The 27,433-nt window shown below is 51.1% G+C and overlaps 8 protein-coding genes across 8 annotated transcripts; 4 read left to right on the top strand and 4 right to left on the bottom strand.

Moving 5' to 3' along the window:
* Positions 1-726: 726 nt before the first annotated feature.
* Positions 727-4,938, top strand: ALT_8636 (putative Ras guanyl-nucleotide exchange factor RasGEF; the record flags this gene model as incomplete). Its single annotated transcript, XM_089600448.1, has 6 exons — positions 727-975; positions 1,049-1,376; positions 1,461-1,646; positions 2,012-3,525; positions 3,577-4,005; positions 4,540-4,938. The coding sequence occupies 6 exons, from the start codon at positions 727-729 to the stop codon at positions 4,936-4,938; spliced, it is 3,105 nt and encodes a 1,034-aa protein (XP_089455341.1).
* A 456-nt stretch (positions 4,939-5,394) lies between these two features.
* ALT_8635 (putative PP-loop ATPase superfamily protein) lies at positions 5,395-6,660 on the bottom strand (the record flags this gene model as incomplete). Its single annotated transcript, XM_033563630.1, has 1 exon — positions 5,395-6,660. The coding sequence occupies one exon, from the start codon at positions 6,658-6,660 to the stop codon at positions 5,395-5,397; it is 1,266 nt and encodes a 421-aa protein (XP_033419521.1).
* Positions 6,661-6,994: 334 nt separating this feature from the next.
* erg2 (C-8 sterol isomerase ERG2) lies at positions 6,995-7,837 on the bottom strand (the record flags this gene model as incomplete). Its single annotated transcript, XM_033563629.1, has 3 exons — positions 6,995-7,332; positions 7,388-7,414; positions 7,483-7,837. The coding sequence occupies 3 exons, from the start codon at positions 7,835-7,837 to the stop codon at positions 6,995-6,997; spliced, it is 720 nt and encodes a 239-aa protein (XP_033419520.1).
* Positions 7,838-9,548: 1,711 nt separating this feature from the next.
* On the top strand, positions 9,549-10,315 carry xgeA (putative endoglucanase; the record flags this gene model as incomplete). Its single annotated transcript, XM_033563628.1, has 2 exons — positions 9,549-9,865; positions 9,916-10,315. The coding sequence occupies 2 exons, from the start codon at positions 9,549-9,551 to the stop codon at positions 10,313-10,315; spliced, it is 717 nt and encodes a 238-aa protein (XP_033419519.1).
* Positions 10,316-13,145: 2,830 nt separating this feature from the next.
* ALT_8632 (cyclin family protein) lies at positions 13,146-14,429 on the top strand (the record flags this gene model as incomplete). Its single annotated transcript, XM_033563627.1, has 1 exon — positions 13,146-14,429. The coding sequence occupies one exon, from the start codon at positions 13,146-13,148 to the stop codon at positions 14,427-14,429; it is 1,284 nt and encodes a 427-aa protein (XP_033419518.1).
* Positions 14,430-18,897: 4,468 nt separating this feature from the next.
* ALT_8631 (uncharacterized protein) lies at positions 18,898-20,114 on the top strand (the record flags this gene model as incomplete). The annotated part of the gene is made up of 3 exons (XM_033563626.1): positions 18,898-18,961; positions 19,055-19,207; positions 19,261-20,114. The coding sequence occupies 3 exons, from the start codon at positions 18,898-18,900 to the stop codon at positions 20,112-20,114; spliced, it is 1,071 nt and encodes a 356-aa protein (XP_033419517.1).
* A 169-nt stretch (positions 20,115-20,283) lies between these two features.
* On the bottom strand, positions 20,284-22,972 carry ALT_8630 (uncharacterized protein; the record flags this gene model as incomplete). The annotated part of the gene is made up of 4 exons (XM_033563625.2): positions 20,284-22,082; positions 22,142-22,295; positions 22,345-22,421; positions 22,780-22,972. The coding sequence occupies 4 exons, from the start codon at positions 22,970-22,972 to the stop codon at positions 20,284-20,286; spliced, it is 2,223 nt and encodes a 740-aa protein (XP_033419516.2).
* An 843-nt stretch (positions 22,973-23,815) lies between these two features.
* Positions 23,816-26,305, bottom strand: pxa1 (putative peroxisomal ABC transporter (PXA1); the record flags this gene model as incomplete). Its single annotated transcript, XM_033563624.1, has 1 exon — positions 23,816-26,305. One exon carries the CDS (start codon positions 26,303-26,305, stop codon positions 23,816-23,818), a length of 2,490 nt encoding a protein of 829 aa, XP_033419515.1.
* Between the last annotated feature and the right edge of the window lie 1,128 nt (positions 26,306-27,433).

The following is a 27,433-nucleotide window of genomic DNA, read 5'->3' as shown; positions in this document are numbered from 1 at the left end:
TGGAGGCTTCTGTCTGCCTGCCTCCACAGATTGAAGATCCCGCGTCGGCCTTTTTCTTTTTCTGCCGCAGTCACGCGAAAATCGTGGAGCCTGGATACGCTTTAGTTCCAGCTGCGTGGTCTGCTTTTATTATATTTTAAGACCAAGTGATTCAACATGTCTCCCTCTCAGTTCTATTAAAATTACCCATTTACTTACCTATTTATCGTCTATGTGTTGAGCGTCTGGCAACCCACCTCAGCCTCCAACATTTGTACCGAAGAGTGATTCTTTCTGTTCTTGGTTCCCAATCCATTCTTCCGCCTTTGCGGGCAGTGCAAACCGCCTTTGATCTGATCTGCAAGGGCAAATTGAGTACAATTGTATTGCGCTCTTCAAATTGGAGGACGTCCATGTGAGCTTATCCTAAAAGTTCTTCCGACAATACGACGGGGTTTACTAATCTTGTCTCTTTATCAGTGTGATTCGTATTCGATCATCGATCAGTCCGTCAGCGGAAAGAGAGAATAAGACGAGACTACCGATAGAGACCGTGACTCAAAACTTCCAGAGCAAACGATCAATCAGTATCGACCACCATTCTACTCAAAGCGACAATGGATGAGCTGTCGTATCAACATCAGTCACTCGCCTAGCAATATCGTATTTGCGCTATCGCATGTTGACGTCTTCGCTGGCCCCTTCCACTCGCCGCGATCGTCCTAAATTTTGCACCAAAACGACTCTATGATGACCTTTGAGCAACAGCGACGGGAGCGGTCGTCTAGCGACAGAGCTCAGCCTGCACCCTTCCCACAGAGACCAGGCCTTCCCGGCAGAACAATTTCCGCACCGGCCGGAGGTCTGTATAAGCTCGATTCCTCCAGAATGGCAACGGACACACGGAGTAAGGTTGAAAGCCCTCTCATAGAGGAGGAGGAACATGTTCTCTCAAGGGGTGACACCGGCTTATTGCCGATTCGTGACGGTAACGGGGTAAGTTCTGTCCACGGGCATTGTGATCTGACGGAGGCTGTAGTAAACGGCTAACCACTGATTTCCGCTATAGATATCTCAGAAGCCGAACTTCCCACACCTTACGATCGCCGTTGTTGGCCCAGAGAAAGCCGGTAAATCCACATTCATTCGGAGCGCTCTAGACATGAAGAACCCGCTATCCTCACGATCAACAACAAAGAAAATGTCATTAGACGGCACGGTTTACCTTGTTCGATTCGTGGAGATTTCGACCAAAGAGATAACAGTCGGAAGCAATGGAGAGCTCGAGTGGCCTCGGATTGGCAACGATGCCACTTCGCCAAAGGTCATTGACGGAGTGCTCGTTCTTCATGACGTGTCCCAACCCGAGAGCCTCTCAGAATTGACAGGCCTACTTGGTATGTTTCACGGAGTACCTCCGCTTGCTTCAGACTCGCACTTCTCGAGAAAAGTATATGGTTGCTAATGGCTCGTTTACTTAGACACTTTGTCCGCATCATCCTTGCCGTTTATTCTAATTGCGAGTAAATGTGATGTTCGAAGGCACGATAGATTCCTTGAGCCTGCTTTGGGCAATTATGAGATTCATCGGATGTCCCCCGAATCCCCACAATCGCAAAAGACGTACATTGCCAAGCTGCTGCGATTTGTTGTCAGCAAAAAATATGGTGAGTGTCAATCAGGCGGATGGCAACATTGCCGTCTAGCCCTACGACTCCATGCCCAACAGATTCACTACACCTCAAACAGCAAAAGCTTCCCCCTATACCCCTATTGTTCCACCATTTTGATTGGAGCTTCCTGGGCGTTTCGCAACAAAACATGGGACGAGCAAACAACCAACCCCTTTTGGGCCGGTTGTTGTCGCGCTAATTCGCGGCACGGCCTGAGTTAGCGTTCGCTCACCCTTTTGCCCTTTTGAAAAGAAACCGAACTTTCATTTATCTGTCTCCTAGTGGAAAGCTACATAAATCTCACAGCTGCTGCGCTCTGCGAGCCAGATCTTAATTTGAATGCTAACTGTGATCCTCAGAATTCACCGATCTTCCCCCCAGCCAGTCCGACCAGGGAACCTCTGGCGACGCCCCGTACCCACCGCGCTCGCAAGATCGCCGTCATACTCGTGCCAACTCCGAAACACCTACAGCCTTCTTCAACGGAGCCGCGGGCGGCTCAAACTCCACGAGTGTGTTTGAATCAGGAGTCAATGGGTACGGCGACGACCTGTATCCCGTCGACCGGACCGACTCATCCAACCTGGCTTCCAATTCGCACAATTCGAGATATGCCCGGAGCAACTCGTTTCCGGTGCGACCGCACACCCCTCCCTCCGGAGCCACGTTGAACTTGCACAGGCCATCAGCGTCAGGGGAGTCATCTCCATCCAAGGACCGCAATCGCCAGCATCGGCTCCATTCTGCTTGGCGAAACAGTGGCGGATCGGACGCCTTTAATAGCTTCTTGGAGACGGAAGATGAGATTGACGTGTCGCGTAGCGCCCCGTCAAGTCCTGGTGGCAGCAGCAAGGACAAATCAACAAGCGATGGAAGTTCGAATGAAACCGGTTACACATTTGATGAGTTAGTTGATCGGCTTGTGGCGCAGCCAATGTCGAAGCAAGACTCGAAGTTCTCATCGATCTTCTTGTGCCTGTATCGCAAGTTTGCGGCACCCGCCAGTCTACTCAATGCGCTGATACATCGTTTTGAACGAAATGAGAAGAACGTCACTGACCAGCTGACGCGCATTGCCGATCAGTTGAGACTGCTCAACGTGATGGCACAGTGGGTATCGGAGTACCCCGGCGACTTGGCATATCCAAAAACGCGGAAGCGGATCCTGGATTTTGTATCAACGTTGGAGAAGAGTCATTTCTATATGTTTGCTGCTAAAGAGATTGGATCGTATCTCGAAGTGAACACGGAAGATGACGATGTTGGGTGGCCATTCAAAGACGGCGACGTGGAGGAATTCGATGACCAGGAAACCTTCTACGTCAATTCCGGCCGGAGCTCTCCATCTATGTTTCTGGGAGGGCCTACCTCAGGAGAAGATGAGGGCGAGGAAGAGGAGGAGGATCCCATCTACAACATGAGCGCTCTAGATCTGAGCGAGGGCCCGCCAGAGCAGAGCACAAGGCTCTCGGGTACTTCTACGGTGGACAAGCCCGGCACGATCTCAAGCCAATCGTTCACGAGCTTGAGCATTGAAGCTGCGCAAAGAGAGTCCGAACACCTGGAGCTGACACCTAGCATGCCACTGTCCAAGATACAATGGCGACAATTCATGGAGATACCCGACGAAGAATTTGCACGCGAGTTAACACGAATTGACTGGATCATGTTCAACTCGTTTCGACCTCGGGACCTTGTACGCCATGTCAGTATCTCAGGCCCGGACAAAGATAAGATTCAGAGCTTGAAACATGTCAATCGCATGATCAAGCAATTCAACCATATCGCGTTTTTCGTGGCTAGTATGATCCTTCTTCGGGATAAGCCGAAGCACCGGGCAAGGGCCCTGGAGAAGTTTATGAACATTGCACAGGTAAGAATTGATCGTGGACAAGGGAAAAGAGATATCTAACTTTAATTGAAGAAATTGCGGCGGCTGAATAACTACAACTCCCTGGGTGCACTAATTGCCGGCATCAATGGAACTCCAGTACATCGGTTGTCTCAGACGCGGGAGCTGGTCCCAGTCCAAGTACAGAAGGACTTCATGAGGCTAGTGATCCTCATGGGGACGCAGAAGAGCCATTTTGCATATCGCTTAGCCTGGGATAATTCATTCTCGGAGCGAATTCCGTTCCTCCCACTACATCGCCGTGATTTGGTGTCGGCCGAGGAAGGGAATAAGACCTTTGTCGGAGACAACCGATCTCGGATCAATTGGAAGAAATTTGAGGTGATGGGAGAAGTCATTCTGGGCATCCAGCGCAGCCAGAAGACCCCGTACGCTCATATCAATCGGTATGAGGATGTGCAGCGGTTGATACTGGATATCAAGCTTTCTGGAGATGAAGAGGTTCGTGCCAAACCAACAGACGGCGATTTCATTGGCTAATATGAGTAGGATTTGTATGCACGCAGTGTACAGGTTGAACCCTCCACGGGGCTCGACACAGGACGCAAGAAATTCGGCTGGCTGCGGTCTTGACCGGATTGAGCATATCCTCAGAAACGACTTCTACCACTACCACCTAGCAACCGCACCTACTTTATTACTACATGCACGACTCATGCATCACTACATATATATTCTATACTCCCTACACCCTGACGTGACATGCCTTCTAATGATTGACTGACGAGATGGTCAAATGACGTTTCAAGTGGTGGTAACCACTTGGTGTACATATATGCAACATATATCGTTAAATAATTGACATATTAATCAACTGATGCCGTTTTAGCCCTCTGCGCATTGTTTCGTTTCATCAGGCGCTCTACTCTACTTGTAGTATCTCTCTCCGTAAAGCCACCGATAAGATCACGTGATAGCATCGAAATATCTCTACCACTCTACTCCGTAGATCTAAATTGACTTTCTAACCATCAGTTCCTCACCCTCCTGCACCTCAGCACCCAACAAACCCGCGTACTCATCAACCAAAAATCAAGAGAAAAAAAGAAGATGACACCCCACCTCCGCTCCACCTACCGCGCCATCCTCCGCGAACTCCCCCGCCGCACCCTCTCCAACCCAACGCCCCTGCAGCAACGCGTCCGCGAAGCTTTCCGCACAGGCACAAGCGAGCAATCGGCTGACCCACACTTCGAGCAGCGGGTACAAGAAGCCGAGCAGATGGCGCAGTATGCGCGTGCGCAGAGGACGTATGCAGCTCTTGTGGAGCGGTATAACCCCGGGATGACGATGACGGAGAAGGAGAAGATTCGGTTGACTGCTAGACGGGTGGGATTTGATTTGCCGATTGCGGAGGAAGGGAGGAAGGAGTGAAACCACTATTGTTCTTGCTCTTGTGCGATTTGAGCGTGATAGATGGGATGAATGGGATCGGCTACGATGAGATAGATCTGGTTCGGGTATCTGCAGGAAGGGCGGAGATGGACAGAGACTGATTTGATTGTATTATAGCATTACTGGAGTTACGGCATGACATGACCTGTACAGGTCTATGGTTGGCATATATTCAATTGCATCGATCTGGTTTTTTATCTCTCGTGCAAATTTGGGGCCGGTTCGCGGCGGTGGCGTCGTGCGAGCATGGCTAGCCATGCGTCTGGAGTGCTGACGCTGATGGGCCGCGCATTGTCTTGCCTGGTCTATCGATCGAGCGTATCGATCTTTGGCCAGGGGGACGGGTAGGGCCTGAGTCCTGATGGGAGGGGTGCGCCACTGCAGAGCGCGTAGCAGCTTGTCAAGGAGGGCATTTTGGATTCTTCTCCTCCTGGCTTAGCCGGTCGTCAACTGGACTCGCTCCATCTGCCTCATGAGCGTAGAGCTGCTTTCTTCCTCCTCGATACCAACGCCCACTTCAATCGCGGTCTTGGGTCGGTTCTTGTTCAGCCCGTCCAGAAGCATGCACGCTTTGCAAATCTTCTGGCTCGAAATGTATCCGCAGCGCTCGCACTTGCCCATTGTCTGACTCTTGATCGCTCTCGGGTTATTCGCCTTGCCGCCGCTCTTTTTCTTTGGGGCAACCGGGAGCTTGATCTCAGTCTCTCTAGACTGCGCGGCGTCATCTTCTGCGAGCTTCTTCTCCATCTCCGCCATTTCGCCACCGCTCGATCGACCATTTTGACTACCACAGCCACCCGCCGATTCATCGTCCTCTGCAGTAGCAGTAGCAGCAGCGGTGCCGCCGCACTTCCTCCCGCTCGAACTAACCTCCAGCGGCACCAGAGCAGCCATGTCCTCTCCGCTCTTGACAATATCCAAGATCGAGCTGGGGCGGATTTTCTCGAGATCTTTGATCAGTGTCCGCGCGCTGCCTCGGAACGCTTCAGGCGAGTAAATACACTCAGTGCTGAAATAATCCAGCTTCTTGTGGTGCGCATACAGCACGATCTCCTTCTCGTACGCATACTTGAGCGGCTTGCTGCGCTTGATATCCGACGCCGCCGAGTCCGTCACGATACTAGTCCCCCGCGACAGACGCGGCAGATCCCCTCGCAGTAAATTCATCATCACCGTCTCTGCTACATCGTCCGCGTTATGTCCCGTGACGACATGCTTGATACCCAGTCGAGCGGCACCCCGGTCGAGCGCTTGTCGCCGGAATACCCCGCAGTAGGTGCAGTTGCCTTTCTTCCCGACCTGCTCGACAACCTGATCCATTGTCCAACCGTATAACTCGCTATACCCGACGATTTCTAACGGCATATCGTACTGAACCGCGTTGCGCTTGACGGTCTCCAGACTGTCATCGCGATAGCCCTTGATGCCCTCGTCGATGGAGAGCAGACATAATTCTAGGCCGTAGTTGTAGCGCTCATTGAGTGTTTTGAGGACCGAGGCAAGAACCGTGCTATCTTTGCCTCCACTGGCGCCGATGGCGACGCGCTCGCCGGGGTAAAAGAGGGAGGAGGAGGTGATTGTCTCGTGGACTTCAGCCTCGAAAACTTCGAGGAAGCAGGCGCGGCATAGCTTGTGCCGGTTCTTCGGACGGATAATAACAGCTCTAGTTTCCTTGCAGTTGAAACACAGGGTTGGAGGCATTTTGGTGGGAGATCTTGAGGGAAAAGACCGGATGATGGAGATGAAGAATTTCTGACCCCGCGATAATAATTATCAGTATTGATCGATTGATAGATCTTTTGATAGGCGGATTCTAGTGTTTGTTCCGTTTGCATTATGCTTTGTCAGCGGGAAGAAGCTAGATACCAAAAAGAAAAAAAACAGTCTGACTTGCAAGCAGCTGAGGAGTCATAAGAAGATTATATCTATCTATACAGCATTACCATAATCTATAATCACAGGCACACTATCGTATTACAGTACAATATCCCATATCTCCGATCTCCGGTTATGTATCGTCCCAATCATATCGCGACTAAAGCTTGCGGCGCAGCAGATTCATGATCATTTCGCGGCCTGTGACTCTCGTCGTGGCCCACAGGGTAGGGAAGTCAAGGGTGCTGGAGAAAGTATCGGCGTAACCGAAGAAAAGCATGGGAGGGATCCAGCCACGGGCGTACTCGAGGGCAAAGCAGGACTGCTCCATCTTGTACTGCTTGACCTCGCCGCGGCGGAGGTGGTGGACGGTGCCAGCGGGGTAGACTTCGGGCTCGAAAGTTCCGGGAACGAAAGCGACCTGGGTTCCCTGGAGGATGTTGAAGTAGTCGTCTGCGGTGTGGCGGCCGGTGTGGCCCTCGGTGCCAATCGCGGTACCTGTCCTAATTAGAAAAACTTGGAAGGGGAAAAGGAGAAGCGCGAGGGTAAGTACCGAAGATGATCAAGTATTCGGTGATACCTGAATTATGATTAGCAAATAGCTTTTTCGTAAAGAGTGGCCAGCTGGGAGCCATAGAACAAACTTACTAGCATGAATGATGTACATGGCACCCATAGCACCACCGGCATTGTTGAAAATCCATTCCTCGTTCTTGTTCAGGTGGTTTCCGGGGATCTTCTGGTCCAGCTCAGCGACAATGAAGTCCACCATCGCACGGGTGTCGTTGCCATGAGCCTGGACGGCGCGCTGGGAGAGGTCGTGCAATTGTTCGGGATCGAAGATGTAGAATTGCTCAAGACGAGCGTCGAGGTAGCTGTACAGCGCAGCGAAGATGGCCACGAAGACCGCGAGGAAACCGAGTTTGCGCAGAGAGGAGCAGCAGCAGCCGCAGGAACTCTTGCGGGAGGAATTTGATTGCTGGGAGGAGGATTTAGAGGGCATGGTGGAGGTCGTCGTGTATATCAAAAGATCAAGTCAATTGAGAGACTAAAATTGACAATTGACAGAATCTGGGGTCGAAAAGAAGCTTAACAGGAGTAATAGGGATGATGAGTGATTAGTCTAGGCAGAAAAAAATATGGTGGAGTCCGCGGCGCCCGCGTAGATTTGGAGTCCAAATCCCTGGTTAGTTGAATGAGTTCCCCTGGCGTCGGGTTCTGTTTGTTTTTACTCTTCTATTGGCTTGGAGAGGTTGGAAGCATCTCAGGCCACCACGGATAGAGAGATCCGAAAGAGATATCAGTTTATCAGTTCAACGTCTGCAATCGACTGAGCATCTGCATTATTATTGTTCAAACATGAACTCAAGGCGCCATTGTTGTTGATGGTTGTCGGCGCAATGCATTGAGAGGTGAGGGCTCAGTTATGTCAGCAAAACCAGTTGCCGCTCCGGGTTGGAAGGAGGAGTAGTGATCCCTCTCGATCCTGTGAGGATCCAAGTCATTATATGCATCCAAGCAGAGTGCATATGGATCGGTATTTCTGACTGAGCATATCTTTTCTCTTCATATGGTTGCGATGAAGAAAGTACATCTGCACCATGGGGCAATGCTTTAGAACAGAAACTGGAAAGACCTGGGCAACGCCCAGTTTCAAGAGGAATAATGACGACAGATGTAGCTCTTACAGCTGCATAGATGCATTTCGGATGTCGGAATCTGAAATTATGAGCCCTCCTTTAATGGTGGTGAAAGGACTGCCTGGATTTCTTCCGTGATTCCGGTCAACTATGGTCGATTCATAGTGCCATCCCCAGCTAGGTACTCTCCATCAATCAATAGGATGAAACCGCCGGTTGTATATGGGTCTATATTAATTCGGAACTTCTCCTGAGGAGTCTCGACTCTCCAGTCAACAGCGCCAGAAATTCCGGAAAACAATAGAAGATGGATTGCAGGAAAAACCTCCAACAGACGGTGTCGATCTCCCTTTAGATGAAACGGGCATATCTTCGTCCACGTCGGGAATTCAAGCTGTTAGTTGTCACCCAGCACAAGTCAACCACACCATCGACGGAAATCCTGCAGACATGATTCTTTGGTCTCGCTTGGCTACTAGCATCTCTCGGTGACGAGAGAGCCATATACTCCTGAAATCTGGAGTGCAGAATGCGGGGTCCACTTACGTATGTCAATCTATTTCCACGCAGCCATATCCTCACCCACAATGCTTCTTTCTTTCTACATTCGCTCGAACCCGATGTGATTTCCACCAATATCCTCACTGCTCCCGGAGACAATTGTCATTTTGGTCGATCATTCCGTGTCTCCGTCGTCTCGGATTGTTTCATTCGTCGGGAACTGTCCGGGTAAAATGGACCATTCCGCGACCTTGAGAGCCACATGTGGGGAGCAGCCAGTGTGGGTGTCTCAAGTTGAAGCTTGGGTATAGATTGATCCACCAGTCAATTGGATCACCCGGTCCACTGATTGAGTTCTTGAAGATTGAGGGTGATGATCAGCGCATCAAAGAGGTTAAGCGTCGAAGTATCAGACTATGAGTGCAGGATAAAGGCCCAAATAGAAATTCCCCCGGGGCGGGTTCGGGAGAGGCAGTTCAGGAAACTATAAGAGTCGGAGGCCCTCATGTCTGTTCGGCGTGCTCTCTGTCAGTCAACAGGTCATCCTCGCAAGAACTTGAACGATTAGTCAGAATGAAGTTCAGCCTCTCTGTCGCCCTCTCGCTCGCCGCAGCGACTGCTCAGGCAGCCACCCAGTTCTGTGACCAATGGGGCTCGGTCACCGAGGGCAACTACATCCTTTACAACAACCTTTGGGGTGAGGCCCAGGCCACCTCCGGCTCCCAGTGCACCACCTTTGAATCTCTTTCGGGCAACACGATCGTCTGGAACACCAAGTGGTCTTGGTCCGGTGGCCAGGGCCAGGTCAAGAGCTTCGCCAATGCGGCTCTGCAGTTCACCCCCAAGAAACTGAGCAGCGTCAACAGCATTGACTCGACTTGGAAGTGGAAGTAAGGCAGTCCTTACAGATTCTCTGTGGATGTGAAGCTGACAATAACAGCTACTCTGGCTCCAACATCGTCGCCGATGTCGCCTACGACATGTTCCTCAGCACGTCCCCTAGCGGCAGCCACAACTACGAGATCATGGTCTGGCTAGGTGCTTTGGGCGGCGCCGGTCCCATTTCCTCGACAGGCTCGCCCATCGCCACGCCCACCGTCGCTGGCATCAAGTTTAACCTGTACCTCGGCCCGAACGGCTCGATGCAGGTGTACAGCTTCGTGGCCCAGTCGACCACGAATAGCTTCTCCGGCGACCTACGCGACTTCTTCACGTATTTGGAGAGCAGCCAGGGACTGTCCAGCGACCTGTACCTGGTCGACGTGCAAGCTGGTACCGAGCCCTTCAGCGGAAGCAATGCCGTTTTCACGGTATCCGACTACTCTGTCAGTGTTGCCTAAGCGTTCTATTAAAGGCAGCGTCTAGCTTTGTGTATCTTTAAATAATCCAATCTATTTATGAATCAATATGTTGGAGCCACACGAAATCCAAACATAGGAGTTTCACTACGCGCCCTCGTTTCAAACAACGACTGCATCGTAAGGCACCCAGATACTACGCCGTAAAGTCTAGCGTCGACACACTCGTTTCAGATGCAGTCAGGCCTCAAAGAAGAACCGTATCTATGTGCCTCATTTTCAGCTCCGAAGTAGCAAGCCAGCGGTTCCTGAATCGCACTTTGTATAACTCGGCCCAATCGTCCCATCGAAGCATGTTGGATATCAACGTCTTCCAAGAATAACCGTATCCACAGTATCAACTTGACACATTATGGACCAGGATGCATCTGTATATATAGAAATCGACCCACGCCGCGCGCGCGAAACGAGACAGAGGAACATGCGCTTAAGCGCCGATGACCACCCCTGCGTCGGGCGCTTAGGACACTTACCTCAGTTATAGTACTTCATCCATGAACTACAGACATCTGCAGGAACGAACGATAATAGTAGCGGGAGGAGCATCAAGGACGAGTCATTAATTACTACATAGTACTGGTGCACTGAAATCGAGGTAGCAGATAGACTCCTACCTTGTTCCTTACGAGCGGCCATTGCGTCGTAGAATTGCGGCGGGCAGGACCAGATGCCATTAAGGGGAGGGGAATGTAGGAACTAAGGCAGGTACTTTCTTGCTAGGCAGTATCCGTGATGGTTTGATCCAGGTTCGTAGGAGGGAATATGCTCCTTGACACGAGTGTCGTCGGGGGCTTTTGCGCCGGGGATGATGCATGGAGGGGTACAGTCCTATGACAGGAGGGGGGTTGTCACTTGTCAATCAAGGTCTTAGTTCCTTATGAGATGGTATGGTAGGATTTGATTGTTGGGTGAGAATCTGGCCGCATAGATGATATCATATATTGAGACCAGTCCGTTCTCTGACTGTGATGATGTGTGGACTGTGGAGTGCAGACTACGGTCTGCAGACTGCATCCTGTACTACTTTGCCAAAGAATGAGTGGCGCCTGCAGCTATTTCTGGATCCGGCTTCTGTCATGATCATGATTCATGAATTCAAGTGAAGCTAGGAGAAGCTCCTAGAGTGTTCAAGAGAGGAGCCGAGACAGTTGAATTCCAGACTGAACGCCCGTGTCGAGCAAGTCAATGAATGGGATAGACTAGACATGGCGAACAGTCAGTAGACGCGTTGCGAGGATTCCTGGCCGGAACAGGAGCGCGTTTCGCCCCAGGAAAAGGTTTCAGTGCTGCGTAGAGGCTGAGGAGTAGATGGATATTTGCCTTGCTAAAAGACAATAAAAGTATGGTAGTGTTTGAGGGATGGAATTGGAAGGGAGCAATGATTCGTTGGCACTGACTCTGTATTTCTCCTGCCACTGCATTTTCCACGATGCATTATGGGGCCGGGTAGATCTATTCATGCCTCCTCGCTTTCTTGACTACAGTACAAGACAAACACTTGAAGAGTAATTAGTATTTGATACTACCCTTAATGTGTCTAGTAGAATATCTATAATTAATTTTCAGATTGTCCATAATGCATTCTGATTTGTTCTTGTGCTGGATAGGGCTTGTACCAATCATCGCGTGCAACCGAATCGCGCGCCAAAGGGACAGTTCCAACATTGACCCTTGAAGAATCAGTCAATCATCGACAGTCAACCAGTCACTGGAATCCAGAGTCTGAGATGATCCTCGATTTCATTCGATCCGCTCCTGTCCTCTTGTCCCCATCGAGCCCGGGATGATAGACCAAGTTACCTAGTGCCTTACCACTTATCCCTGTGGATGCTCCTGCTGGCTGAAATGTCCTTGCAGCTGTCCAGCCGCCCTGCACCACCACCTTAATTGCAAGCATACCGACCCATTGATGGATGAACAATGGCGATCAATCAGAATCCAGACTATGTGGCCGATGATGAAGCTACATTCATGAGTTCTTATAAAGTACATCAGGTGGCCGCCTTTGCTGGATTCTTCATGCGGTCATCCACATGCTCAGTCTCGCCATTTCTCTTTTCAGTCTGATCTTCCTTTCTTTTTACTCTTCTCTTGCAGTAGTAATCATTAATTGATTTGCTTTTTGATTGTTATAATCAGCCCTATCCACTTTCGCTGCATTTACATTGTCTTGGTGTTACTTCACTGGGCTATACATTCACTCGATATCCACCTCCAGACCAGACGTCTTCTGAGTTCCCGATCGACGCTCAATACGAACTTCAGATCAAACTTGTCAAGACAGCTTCGTACTCAGCTTGTCACTAAAGATCTATTTCAGGCTCAGTGCTGCTTTCCTGCTCCAAAGATCGCCAGGCCCTGAGCACTTCCGACAGGTTGACACGACAACCTTATCCTCTCTCTCTCAGCATTCCAGAACCACATTATTCCTGCTGGACGGGAATTTGATTCATTTTTAAAACATCGCTGTCCGACCTGTGTCAGCACGTCGCCAGAATCTCTCTCTGTCCTTTTCCCCTGTCTCTCGCTTTGCTTTTTATTCCCTCGCCACCAGAGAGATACTTCGCCCCAAAGACCATTGTCAACATTCCTTTTCAGCTCTTCTCGCCCCATTCACTATCGGAAAGAGAACGAGCAGAACTAAGACAAATACGAGATACTACTTTTATCTCCTCAATTTTGGGTGTTGACCTTCTCCACTAATAAGCGTCAGCCTCGTTCGCTCCGGAGTAGGTGTACTCTCTCTCTATACTTCCGTCGCTCACATCAACACAAACATCAACAATTACAACACCACCACAACAGCGGCACCATGGATGCTCCCGTGGCGCTCAATCGAGCCGCTCTTAATGAGTTTGTCACCCGCCCAGTATCACGAGAGATGGTGGCCTATCTGGCTCAGCAAGCTTCGCTGGTCATCCGCTGCGAGTCGCATGTGACCTCTGCCGTTAGCCGTCATGGCCAGCCTACGCCTCCAAGCACACCTCCACTGGATGGCTTGCCTCCTCTGCCATCGCTCGAGACGTTCATCATCTCGCTCGTCACTCGGTCTCAGGTCCAGGTTCCTACGCTGATGACCTCTTTGGTCTACCTGGCTCGACTGCGGGCTCGCTTGCCGCCTGTCGCCAAGGGCATGCGCTGCACTGTCCATCGGATCTTTCTTGCATCGCTCATCCTGGCCGCAAAGAACCTGAATGACTCGAGCCCAAAGAACAAGCACTGGGCCCGCTACACGGCCGTTAAGGGCTACGATGGCTTCTCCTTCTCGCTGCCAGAGGTGAACCTGATGGAACGCCAGCTGCTGTTTCTTCTCGACTGGGACACTCGCGTTACCGAAGACGACCTTTTACTACATCTCGAGCCCTTTCTATCTCCTATTCGCCAGCGATTCGAGGCGCAAGAGCGCGAGGCAGAGCTGAGACGTCAGCAACAGCAACAGCAACAACACTACCGCGAATGGCGCCGCCTCCATGCATCGGCAGAGCTCCTTGCTAACCGCCTGCGTCGCCAGAAGGTCGAGGGCCGTGCAGACGCTCGCCGCAGCATGGTAGAGGGCGGCTCGCCTCGTAAGCGTCTTCCCAACCACGTCTCCTCGTCCAGTCTTGGGGGCTCCCCGCAGTCCATCGAGGGTGAGCGGTACACTCCCTACAACCCTCACCACCACCAGCGCCAGCGCACGTCGCCATACCGGCCCGGCCGATCTATCTCTCCACCATCCGTTACCGACGTCCCCTGCCTCTCTCGCGCAGAGACTTTCAATTCCTTGAGCTCCCGCTCCTCCAGCGTTGCTCCCAGTTCGCGCGGAACTCCAGCCAGCATCAGCACCTCCTGCTCTTCAACCAGCATGGACGAAGTCGTCGTAGCGGACGCTACCAACAGCCCTTCTACATCCAGTCTGGGTTACAGCTATGTCAACATCCCCGCGGTCCAGTCAGACGCAAAGCAGTCCTTTAACGACTTCCACGAACACCGTAACCACCAGCAACCCAACAAGAAGATGAGAATGGCCAGCAACAACGGCAGCAGCGGCTTTGTCGCCCGGTTCTTCGCTTCTGCCGCGGGCTACCACATGGGCGCTCGTCACGGACGTGTCTAATTTCATTCTTTGTCTACCATTCAGTCGAGCAGGTCTCGACTCTACCAAGGAAAACATAATAGGAAATACCCACTAGAGCTTTGTCCTCCACTACTGTCGTTGTTCCCTTCTCACTTGCCTCCTTTTGTTCAAAATTCTCTATCACTAGAATACCCAGTTTCCAACTCCTTCGTTTTACTCATACCATACTTGACTTGTCCGCATTGCATAATGGTTATGGTTATGGCTATGGTACGGCGTCATCTTTTGCATGCTATGGCTGGGATATGCCTCTCTTTTTCTTCGTCACATTTAGGATAACGCCACAAGAATGAACACAATTAGATAGGATATCTTTCTGACACTTGGCAAGCATGTATGTATGTTTATGTTTACGATGGTTGGCATGAAAGAGATGGATACCATGCAGTAGCCAGTACTTAATTAATCTCTGATTGGTTCTGAATTATCTATGATATATGTTATTCTGAACTATATTTTGATGGAAAGTAGCAAGAAAATATCTGAAAAGGAAGCGTATACCCCGCTACCTAGCCTCATCAAGTACGTCAGGACTTCCGAGTACTCCACGATGTCCTTTGTAGGACCACCCAAAACTTTGCCGCGTATGTGATGCCTCTGCGTGGTCAGGGTGGACTGTGCCAATGATCGAGTTGGTTATCCCTTTGCAACAAATCTCAAGGCTTTGAAGGTCTTCAGCGATCAGAGGTCTCCTGTATCTATTACCTGCCTGCCAGCTGGTATGAGCAATATCATACTTCCAGTTCGTTCCTCTGGTGATTCGCCATTTCGCCATCTCTGCAGTGTAGCTCACTGTCCGCCAGTGTTTCCTCCCGTCGTTGATATAGATGGTTGTACATATACATATCATCAGCACACTGTAGTGTGTGCCATGCATTGGCATATTGCCGTTGCCATAGCACGAACCGAACAGAAGTATGCCTTCGGAGTTGAGTTATATACCGACGAATAGCCTTTTCCTCGTCGACGTCTTCGAGCGATTCCTGCATGTTGTTACTCTTCTCGACTCGAACAATACCCAAGAGATGTCCAACTAGTCACAGTTTTCCACTATCCCACAGTTCTGTCCTTGCTTGTGGGTGCAGATGGACCCTATTCCCGCTGGAGGCAGTCCATGGAATCGACTTGCTCCACATGATCGCCCTTGCCTACTGTCACAGCAGACTAGAGGACGTATATTTCTGCATACAGCGAAACGGCTACAAGGCCATTCCGAAAGACAGCGGTGGAGTCAAATAGCACAGCTCATGGTCATGAACGCGGGCAGATACCCCCTTATTATCCTGACTCTGCAAAGATAGAAGCTATGGTGTCTTTTTCTTCTGTTTTCCATCCCAGTAGTCCTCATGCTTATGGTTGATAGCTTGTCTCGGGAGGATACGACGTAATGTAATCGAGGGTCGATCCAAGTAGCGACGTTAAGACATGTCCAGCAATTGCAAGGGTAAGATTGTGGATGATCCGTAACATCTTGGTAAGACGCTAAGTTCTCTGCTGGACTGAGTCGCTCGTCCCTCTAGTCGTCCTTATACGCCGTGCTCGTCACATATGAAAACGCGCTCTTCATTGACTGAACCGGTGAGGCGGCATCATGTGCTTGCAACTTCCACCTTCGCCCATGTATTCATGATGTCGACTACTCTATATGGTAGAACGCTGATTTCGGTGCCACAAGGATTTGAGTCGAGGATGAGGACGGAATTGTTCGTAGACTCTGTACTACGCTGAAGACGCAAGATAACACGCTCTGCTCCAGACCTCCTTCCACTTTTCGAGAACGAGATTCCTTCAGAGTCATAAGCAGACCCATCAAAGCAGATTGTCTTTCAACTTTTTCGCGTTCCTCATCGCCATCATCAGTTTCCCTGGTGCTTGCTGTTCTTCTGGAACGTTTCTCGACTTCTCCGGACCACTTGGAAACATGTGTTTATGTTCAACGGCGACTCCTTAAGATGACGCGAGTGCGCTGCCCGTGCAGATAAATGTCATCTGTAGATGTTGGGCAATCTGATTATTTGGCGCGGTTGCTGGGATTTGACGCGGGGGACAGCAAGTGTGAGCAGAGCAGATCATGCCAACTTGGATATGCGGTCTTCAATGGGCCATCGTGACAGGGATACGTAGCTCCGTGTGCACGCCACTGTCCTTATAATTCCAGTTCTGTGTGGGAGCCGAACATCCCAGAGGAGAAAGTTATTGGAAACCAAGCGTTTCTCCATGGAGAGCCGCCACCATTGTGTCCGCGGTAGAGGCAATTATTGCACTTGCTAGCCCTCCAGCCAGAAATGCAGACCACGAAGGTCAGTCGCGGATGTGGAGGCGACGCTCAATATTGATCAGCTGATAACTGGTTGTTCGATAGTTATACAATCATGGGTCATTCGCTCTGGGACATCCTGAAGGACCCGGTTTACACAGTCGACTTGGAGAATTCGTCCTGAGGACTCTCGGTCTGAAATTCAGACTCAGGCTTTGAAGTCATTCGGCGGACGTATATAAGCCTGGTAAGAGTTGAGTAGCAAGCTCACGCCGCAAGGCTCCAGATCGCGGTCTGTCATCGGAGACTGAATCATCGCCGACTGAAAGTGGGCCCCAATATAATCATTGATCCCTATATCAACAAGAATCGCAAACCATCGCTAGCGGTCTTTGAGGATGCTTCATTCTATTGTCCGGAAACTGGCCAGGGGCACCTGTGTATATTGTTGGTACTCATCGTATTTATCGCGAGTGTCACTCTCTCAATGTGCTTGCCAGGAGAGCAGAAGCTGTGTTTTACAGGCTTGTAGTGGCCCTCAGTCGATGTGGATCCAACCACGATGCTAGATGCTCGCTTCTCAAGACGATGAATCCCGCGGTATTGGCACAAAGGTCGACACTTGGTAGTCGCCTCAGGGCTTGAGGCGGCTTCTTGCTGGCAAAACGAGTTGCCCGATGCATCACAGACATACAATTCCGCGTTCCCAGTAACTTCATTGGTTCTGGCCTTCCGCGCAAACTTGATGATTAGGACAATTTTGACATGTGGACGACCACTCATCATCCATAGTCTCATGTCATCAACAAGCCGTCTGTGTGACTCAGACCAGCCAACCTCGATAACAAAGGAGGCTGAATACTGGTTGTCTGGTGTGATATAGAAGTTGGGTTCTTTCGTGAGTTTGTATAAGGCTCTGGTAACCTATCGAATATAACCATAACCTGAATTTCAATGCGAGTAGGCTCTCGGTCCCGGGGTGAACGGGTAGGGACGTATAACCAGCGCAATAAATGCATTGATATGTTGCTCCCAGATGGTATTTGACCTCCTCTTTCACACAGAATGACTCAACCTCCGAATCGTGCGGTTTGTCAACATGGATGCCGACTTCTCGTCACGGGGATCGGTTGGGAAAGCGCCCCCATACTGGACCAGGTTTACTCGGCTTGAATATTGCAGGTCAGGGAGTTTGGTGTAAGCGAGAGGCACAGGCATGTCATGCATTATCGGTTCAACGAGTTTCCAGTTGTCGTAGACATTTTTGCTGTTTATATCAAAGGATTTTCGACGTGGTAGTCATAGACGAGCCCGATCTTCCTCTGCCCCAGCCGGCAAACTCATCTAACGGCGTCAACAACACTCTGCGATGCTCCTTTGCAGCAGCTGCAGTAGTCCAGAAATCTGGCATCCGTAAGGCAGGCTCTGCGTCCCATATTCAAACGACTCCAGCCGATTTGTTTGCAGTAGTCAGCCAGATGTCATAGGGCGTCTCCTCTGCACTTGAGAACCATATCTCAAGCTTCAAGCAGGCCATATTCACCAGCTCATTCAAGCTCTTGATGGCTCATTCGACGTAGGCAGTTGTTGGATATCAAGTCAAGAACAGCTATAGTTCATGTCGGCGTAGACATAGTATTTGCCGTAAGTCAAAGTATTCAGCTATAGAATCATACGTAGTTGTCCATGTACTGCAATTGGAAAAGAATGCAGATTCTATATAAGAGAGGTGGTTGAATGTCAGGATGATGAGGGATCATGGAGGAGAAGCATCCTTATATACCATCAGCCTGCCAGCTTTTCTACCTCCTGGTAGGTTGCAATCAAAGAAACAGTGAATGGCCAGATGCCTCTTACTTCACTAATAAGTATCTTTATGAGTGCTCCTGAGCTGCTGCTAGAGTTTATGTGAATATCTCCTATGGCCTCTATGATTGATGTCAAAGAAGTAAAGAAGACAATCGATAAGAGATAAAGCCGAGGATAGCCTGATAAGCGATACCCAAACGGGACAATCTCCCAGAAATGGGCGACGGAAGTCGCCGTTGACCACACAATGTAACGCTAGAAAGTGGGGAGAGAGAGGGGGCAGCCAAACAACATGGCCGTTTATTTCTATTGTTCTGCTTCCCATCCTGGGACCTGACTGCTGCAGTGATCTGCTGGAATTCTACTCTTAACAAGCAAAAGATGGGTGCAACCGACGTGCCACAGGCCCAAGCGGTCACAGTGAGTCTCCAGGAGCTTGTCAATGGTGAGTGGTTCGACCAATGCGCATCCTGCAAAGAAAGCTGCCGTTTCCGCGGAATGGAATCCTGAAGCTGATGCTCATTCTTCATGGTCTAAGGCACGGTCTCTTTCGAAACCCTGACGGAAGCCTTTGGCCCTTCCTCGCTGGGAATCATCGTCGTCAAAGATCTGGACGCAGCATTTACTCGGCTCCGCGCCCAGGTCCTCTCCAACGCTTCCTACCTCGCGGCACTTCCAAACAATGAACTAGGTCCGTCCGCACTTGCACCCTGGTATCTACAGGTTCAGATTGACAGGCAGTAGAATCCCTCACCAGCCCCGCAGCCAAGTACCTCGTCGGCTGGTCCTGCGGCAAAGAAACCCTCCGGTCCGGCCACTTCGACACCCTCAAAGGCTCCTACTACGTCAACTGCGCCTTCTACCAGAACCCCGACCTCCAGGGGGCCCCCGCAGACAACTTCCCCGATCTCTCCGAATACACAGCCCCCAACATCTGGCCGCCAGCAGACCGTCTCCCGACCTTCCGCCGCAGCCTCGAGGAGCTCTGCAAGCTCATCATCGACACGGCCGCGCTCGTCGCCCGCGCCTGCGACCGCTACGCCCTCGCCAACATCGACGGCTACAAGGAAGGATACCTCGAGCACGTGGTGAAGACCAGCCTGACGACCAAGGCCAGGCTGCTGCATTACTTCCCTACCGACCCGGCCGCGGCCGCTACCGCCGACGCAGAAGATGACGATGACTGGTGCGCGACACACATCGACCACGGCTGTCTCACCGGTCTGACGTCCGCCATGTTCGTCGATGAGGCGGCTAATCCCCCTTCGTTGACGGATGCCTCGACGCCGCTGGCGGAACTGCCGCAGTCGCCGGACCCCAAGGCGGGCCTGTACATCCAGTCGCGCACGGGCCAGGTCGTCAAGGTGAATATCCCCAAGGACTGCCTGGCTTTCCAGACTGGGGAGGCGCTGCAGCTCATCACGCGGGGAAAGTTCCGTGCTGTGCCACATTTCGTGAAGGGGGCGAGGCCGTCCGGTGGAGCGAGAATCGCTCGCAATACATTGGCGGTGTTTACACAGCCGAACCTGGAGGAGGAAGTCGAGCCTGGGAAGACCTTTGCGGAGTTTGCCAGGGAGGTGGTCAGTAGGACTTATTAGTGTACATAAAAGCGTTTTGCCGCAGGTTACAAGATTGACCGGTGCAAAGGTACATAAGGGAATAGGTTGTCGTTGCAGTATATACCGAGCTCATGACGAGTCAAGGCCGACAGGCCGTTCCTTTCTATCTCAACCTATCAATTAAGGAGTAAATTATGGGTATCTAGCCTCAGAAATCATGCTTTGGGCGCTTCACCGTATGCCCATCGTTCCCGGGCGCGTAGTCTCCACCTTCCGTCTCCTCAGTCCCTCCTCGTAGGTCCTCCAAACGTAGAGTAAGATCCTCCTCGTCCTCGGGCGACTCTTCCTCTCCTTCGTCTTCAGTATTTAGTCGAGTCTGGTCATTGCTCTCGTCGGCCGAGCTGACATTGTTGCTCGCATCCGTAATGGCGGCCCCCAGACCAGCGCTCACCAGCTTGCTCGTCTTGCGCACCTCCGCAAACGCCGATCGTGACTTGTGGCTCGGTCGTCCGAGCTCGCCGGGGATCTTGGCCTCTCGGAAATCAGCCGCCGTGGCCCTGCCGTCAATGACCTTGAGATTGGCCCGCCACATCTTCACATCGCGGATTTCACTGTAATGGCCGACATCTTCGCCGTTCAGCGTCTCGACCGCCAGGGTCTGCGTTCGGAAGTCGCCCCAGAACCAGTCTTTGCCCTCTGGGATGCGCTCGTCTGCTTGCCGAGAGTATTGTCGTCCGCTCAGCACGCCGTGCAGCTCCCGGCCCAGTGAGAGACTACCAAACAGCAGCCGCATGGCATCGGGTTCGTAGCACCGGCCGATGATCATCCCCTGGGAGATATCCACCGTCTTACCGCCGTTCAGGCTGTACCAGTTCCCGTACCCGCTCATGCCGATGTACTGAAAGACGCTGAGAACTTCTTCAGGAGATAGCGGCTTGGGTGGCTGCATCGGGTTGTCTGTCACCGCTCGCTGGCGGTTGTTCGTGTAGACTTTGCCTGCAACGCGCACTTGATATCTCTCTGCGAGCTGGTTTGATTTGATGTCATCAACGCATTGGATTAGGTCGAGCCGGATCTCGTCGATCACCATGACGTCCGTAACTGCCTTTTGGCCGCTACTGAGCGAATAGCCCACCGGTTTCAAGCGAACAGCGTCTCCTACAATGAGAAGTTCCGCGCCAATGAATATGCCCATACAGTAGATGGACGCATTCGGCCACCTTCCTCGGAAATGAAATTTCTCAAGCAGGCTGAATGACGACATGACGGTCATGGCGTACTCGATGGAAGGATGCAGTTCATCCCGTGGCATATTCTGCAAAAAGAGCTCGTACGCATTGAATGGCTTGATGCATTTCAAGTGAACGTACTTATACTGCAGTGAGTAGCTCTTGTCCGGGCTGTTGGGATCGGGGAAGGTTTCGACACGGAATCCAGAATAATTCACTTCCCACCCCTTATTAGCCGTCTCGACTAAATCCTGCAGCACTGTGTCTTCCTCTGGGACCTGGCCGACGATGCCCGCTCGCCACTCAGGAACGCCCATGAACCGATCAACGGTCGGGTCGTACATCTCAACGCGTGCGTGTTCTGGGTTCCAGGCCAACTCGCCCTCGAAATTAGGAACCCAGAGGACAATCTCACCAGCACGAGGAACATAGGAAGGTTGCATTCTTAGCTTTTGCAGATACTCCCCCAGGCCAGGTCTTTCGGACTTCCAGTCCATACTTAAAGGTTCCGAGATAGGCTCATCTAATTCGCCCCTATCCTTGAGTTTCATTACAGCCATCTTGAAGACGTCCGGTGTCCCTTCTCGGTCAACAATAGGGTTCAACGGTGGTCTTCCGGGCGGCCGCCCTGGTCGACCGAGCGGCCTTCCAGGAGGTCGGCCAGGTGGTCTCCCTGGTGGTCTCCCTGGTGGTCTCCCTGGTGGTCTTCCAGGTCTAGCGGAACCAGGAGTACTGAGTGACCCGGTTGATCTCCCTGGACCTCTTGCGGGCAGGCCATCTATACGACACTGTCAGTTCTGACAGTACTTGCGGCGAGTAACACAGCGGGAAAACAACCTTTGATGCGCTGGTTCCTCTTTGCCAATTTCTCGCAAAGAACGCAGGGGCACTGTTCTTTCCCGCCCTTCATCAGGTACAAAAAGTGTGGAAAGAACTGGATTGTAGAGGGGAAGTACTGCCCAAGTGGGTGTCCCCAGAGGAATCGGTCACGCTGTGGTCGGTCAGTATGTAAGTCCCACATTTTCAGTAGCAAGACTTACGATGTCTGGATTTGTCCCACGCGGTCTGTCAAAGACGGCATAGCCTTCTGGCAGACTGTCTATGACATAGTTTGTTCCTTTATTCAGGTTAATGGAAGACTTCGACTCTATTTGACGTGAAGCACAAAGGAACAAAGAAAGGAGACACGTCGCGGATGAGCATCAGTGTTGACAAGAATTCCGCAATGAATCCAAACCGACAGATCGCGACGGAACCATATCAGACAAAATAGCCGAACAAAATGTTGAGACAAACTATAGTTCATGAAACGATTCTGGAAAGCAAACTTTGAATCTCTGAATACTCGGACAAGTACTCCTGTAACGCCAGAAGCAGACAACACAAACTTCGAGCGCAGTACAGAAGAAACACCAAATCCAACCCCTCAAGCAAGGACAATAACGCAAAGTCAAGAATTCGAGATCAGTACGTACCCTCTTCATAAGCCCCCGTCTCCTTCAGCCACATGATGGCCAGCTTCTCCCGATACCATGTGTCGTCCGGCATACCGAATCGGGGCTCTGTAGGCCAAGTAGACGGGTCGCCATCACTGAACGACCGATCAATGGGAATAGTGATTGTTTCTGTATCCTCTTCTGAGGCCTGCGAATGTTGAGAAGCTGACATGATTGTGTCGTGGACTTCTAGATGAACCAAGGAAGTAGTTTAGATGGTCTAAAGGTCGAGTTGCGGGAAGCAGGAGCTAAGAGGATGACCTTGACATGTTGGGAGTGAGACAAATGAGGTTTCTGCAATTCTAGGCAATGTGATGAAAAAGTGAAAGATGGTATGACATCTTCAAACTTTTTTCTCTGATGTTCGGAAGCTCGTGCAATCGCTGGTGTATTAGAGCTTGATAGTGGGTTTGAGTTGTACTTGAGGATTTTCAACACGGTCATACGTCAAATAATAGCGTGAGGCGGCCCGCTCGCTTGTGGACTATTCGCCTGGAGAGACCAGCTTCGGGGAGATATTAACTAAGTACTATACCTTCCTATTCTTTTTTAAGATACTATACTTAGAGGAAAGGCTAGTAAGCCATCTTTTGAGGATATCAAATAAGCAACAATCACGGAGGCGCGTCGCGCTTATACATGACGCGTCCAAGCCAACTCCCTGCACAATGGTCTAATCAGTCTGAGCTGCGTTTTAAGAAAGCTTGATTTGAAAGACTTGCCTATACGTCTCAATGCGACTTAACTTGAGAACCTATATCTCTTGAACTGTTGTTATGGCACATGCCATGCTCACTCTTTCATACCCGCTCAGCAGGAGGTATCGAGACGATGCCTCAATCATGGTTATCTTTAGTGATGTCCGGGACACTTAAGCAGAGAGAGAGTTAGGTAGCACATGTTTATATTGTCGGGTTTTGACGAGTCTAGATCCGTATGTAGGTACAATATTGACCTCCTCATAGTCTATAACCTGGATACACCACTCGCGTAGTATCTCTTGCGCAATAGCCACCTATTCCTGTGTCTTGTCGATGTCCGACTCTTCCGTTGCTTCCTCCGATACTTCAGCCATGGCTTCTTCATTCCCGTGTTCATACGGTGGAGGTGCAAGCTCTCCCTCCTCGATCCAGACCTTATGCAGCTCCTTGTCAATCTCTTCACGGCGTCGCTTCCACTCGTCGACCTTGTCTAACCGCTTGCGAAGCTCTTGGATCTCCTTTTCAACACCCAGCTTCTCCTTCTCGGTGCCGATTTTCTCAAACTCCCACTGTTCCCCTTCGGCGCCAAGACCCAGTGTGAGGCTGAAGGTGTGATACTTCTTCAAGGACGCGCGTGTCGAAATCGTGATCAGGGTGATACCCCTGTCCTTGGCCTGTTCATACAGCACGCCCTCGACGTCAGAGGAAACTGCCGAGGTTCCTTCATCAAGAAACGCATAGCGAGGTTCATGGTAGAACAGTCTCGCCATGGCCATGCGTTGCTTCTCGCCACCGCTGAGGACGTCCTTCCACTCTTTGCGAGCATTCCAGCCACCTTCACGGGCAGGCAGGTATCCCAGACGAGCATCTTCCAAGATCTTCTGAAGTTCAGCATCTGTTCTCCCCGCCTCGCGCATGTCAATCTCGGTGTGAGGGTAAATGACTTGATCTCGCAAAGTCCCCACACTGAGATAGGGCCGCTGAGGGAGGAACATGATGCCGTCAAGCCCAAATCCTCGGGGCCGACTGACCAGGCCACGATAGACAGGCCACAGACCCGCGACAATTCGAGCAATCGCCGATTTACCTACTCCGTTCGAGCCTGAAATAAGAAGATGCTCACCGGAATGCACGATAAAGGACAGCGATTCAATCAACTCGTCTCCGCCTCGAGGATGGAGAGCCGGTGCCACAATTGGCACTTGTTCCAGCCGCACGCCATCGAATCCGTTGTGAATGGTTCCCTGTGCATCTGCCAGAGAGTACAGTTCCGCATGAGAGCCACGCGGAGGATAGTAGGCATTTGCATGAACTCGGTGAAGTGTGGAGATCAGAGTATAGACCCGCGACGTGTAGCCGGCCAACTCCGAGATGTCCTTGATGCTGTACATCATGCGTCCACCGGCATCAGCCAATGAAAGCATCAGACGCTTGTTTGTGATGAACTCCTTCATGCGGCCCCGTTCGCGACCAGTCTCCTCGTAGGCATCTGCCAGCTCCAAAGCACCGCCTGCACCTCCCCATGCTGGTAGGAAGACCGGCAAAGACGTGATTAGGTATCCAAAAGCCGACCAGGCGTATTTGAGAATGACGTCCTCAAGCATATTGTAGCGGATTTTGAGGCTATAGATGCCTTCCATCCACCGCTGTAGATCTTTGAAACTCCGAAGCAGAAAAACTCGCTCGATATCTGCGCCACCGTAGAATGAGATCTCCTCGGCATTGGCAAGCAACCTGGAATGCAGACCTCGGAAGTCTCCTTCTTTTTTGCCCTCGACGGCCTTGAGTTTTCCAAAAGGCGGAGACAGCTTGCGAAGTATCACTGCCGTGCTGAAGTAACCGGTGAGGATGCCACTAAGAGCCAGAGGCCCTAGGGAGCGGTACAGCTGATAGTTGAAGACGAATAAATCCACTAGTGGCTTTCCCATAGAAGAGTAAAGTGCTGCAGCGGCCGAGCAGAAGAGTGTGAGATCCTGCGTGATGAACTGGTCTGCTCCTTGATCGACACCACCGTCCAAGTTCAACAGTTTGTAATAGTTGTTGTCCGCGACGTAGAGATCGTGGATGTACCTCGTGAGCCGTGTTCTGAAAGCGATAGAGACTTTCGACTGCAGGAACTTGATCATGGCGTTGGTATAAGAAGCGAGAGTACCGATACCGCACCACTTCACAAGACCCCACATGAAGGCTCGCCCCTTACCCGCAACGAGGTCTCGGACAATTGCACCGTCCAGCCTTGCAATCAGCAGCGACAAGTATGTTCTTAATAGCAGGAATACACCGTGACCCATCAGTAGACCCGTCTCCTTGCTACTCCACCGGGGAACCATGATACTCCACAAACTGAGGAACTGGTGTAGAAACGCCAGATTCAGCCCTGGCTTTGTTGTTGGTGGAGGGATCATCGAGCCGGATTCCTCGTCATTTCCCCGAGCTGACGCTGGTGGGTTCAGAAACAGCCTCCTGTGCGCATCGAATGTTGTAGGCTTCGTCGGGTGGATCCTGACCTTGGAGGTCATCGAGTCCTTGTACGGGACATAAATCGTACGAGATCCATCCTTGCCCCTGATCCCCGAATTCCGACGCAGTAATCTTCTACCCTGCGCACGCTCCTTCACCTTTCGCTGATACCAGTTATACCCTCCATATCCACTTCCTATGATTGAGAACAGCAGTGCTAGCGTTGCAATTAATCTGGAAGTCTTCGATGACTGCTTAACTCGAGTCCGAATGAGGTTGACGTAATGAGTGTACAGCGCAACGAGAGGGTCTTCTCGAGCTCGGAGCGTTGACTGAGCGGCCATCGTGCTCGAAATTGTGTAACAACCCACTCCTGTTTGTATCGGTGACCGTTCTTCGTCGGTCGGATTTCCTTTGCCGGAGCCAACGCGCCTATGCCAAGGCGTGGCAGGCCATGAGGGGAAGGCGCCTACAGTTTAGACGCGCTTGGTGAGGTAGTAATAGAGACAGATTTCATGAATGTCGAAGCCAGAGAAAGAGGTTCTCTTCGAGGTATCGTTCCAGTTGAATATGAGATATGGTATGGCCAGCAGTAGTCTCGATGGTTGATGCTGCTGTCAGCAGTTTGGTGCGAAGTAGTGTGGCTTCCATCTGCATGTGAAGACCTCGGGCCAAAGAATGCGGAGTGGCAGTTCCACAGCTGGCCTCACGTGCGGAGCCCCCGGATTTCTTCCTCTTGTTGGCTGTTGACATCATTTGGCAATTGGCGTTTAGCATTTAGGTTTCTGTATGTATAGTTTGAGTGAAAGTAATTTCAGGAGCAGTCGAATATCGTGATTGGAGGCAAAGACTACCCATCTGCTCTGCGATTTCATCCAGATTATGTCTGCTGGGAGACCCAACGCTATTTATTAGGAGACCAACCAGGCCATCTGTATAGAGCCACTTCTGTGAATCGGTCCATCGTCGAAGATGAGTTTTCCAAAGGTCTAGAAGACTAATCGAAGCAAGCATACTTCAGGTATCGGATCATCTCAAATCTATGAGCGAGACCATCTTCTGCAAGTCCCTATCTCTCCGCATACTCCATCCCCCAGTCATCTGTTAGAACTCGACGGGCCCATCCAGTTAACGGAGTCCATTTCAGCCTCTAATAATAGTCAGTCGAGCGTCGCCTGGAGAAACGAAGCTCCTTCTTATTCTTCAGTGATGATAGCCTAAAGCCCATCTCGGATTAATCTGTAGAAAAGCAAATGAAAACATGGATGGATGGCGAGATGCAATGCGCCCAAATGGTCCCAAGCACCATTACTGACAAAGGTAGGACAAACAGAGGAACAAAGAATCGGATTTGATGATTCTGAAAAATGCCGATAAACAATCCACCGAAAATCGCTGATCAAAAGACCTAAAAGACAAGATGACAGAATCATTCAGGTCTCCGTCGTGGACTAAGAAACTGTCCATTCCAA

Source organism: Aspergillus lentulus (genome assembly GCF_001445615.1).
Source record: "Aspergillus lentulus DNA, contig: Alt16, strain: IFM 54703, whole genome shotgun sequence".
Classification (NCBI taxonomy): domain Eukaryota; kingdom Fungi; phylum Ascomycota; class Eurotiomycetes; order Eurotiales; family Aspergillaceae; genus Aspergillus; species Aspergillus lentulus.
The sequence above is the reverse complement of the archived record's forward strand: the minus strand, read 5'-3'. Positions and strand labels throughout refer to the sequence as shown.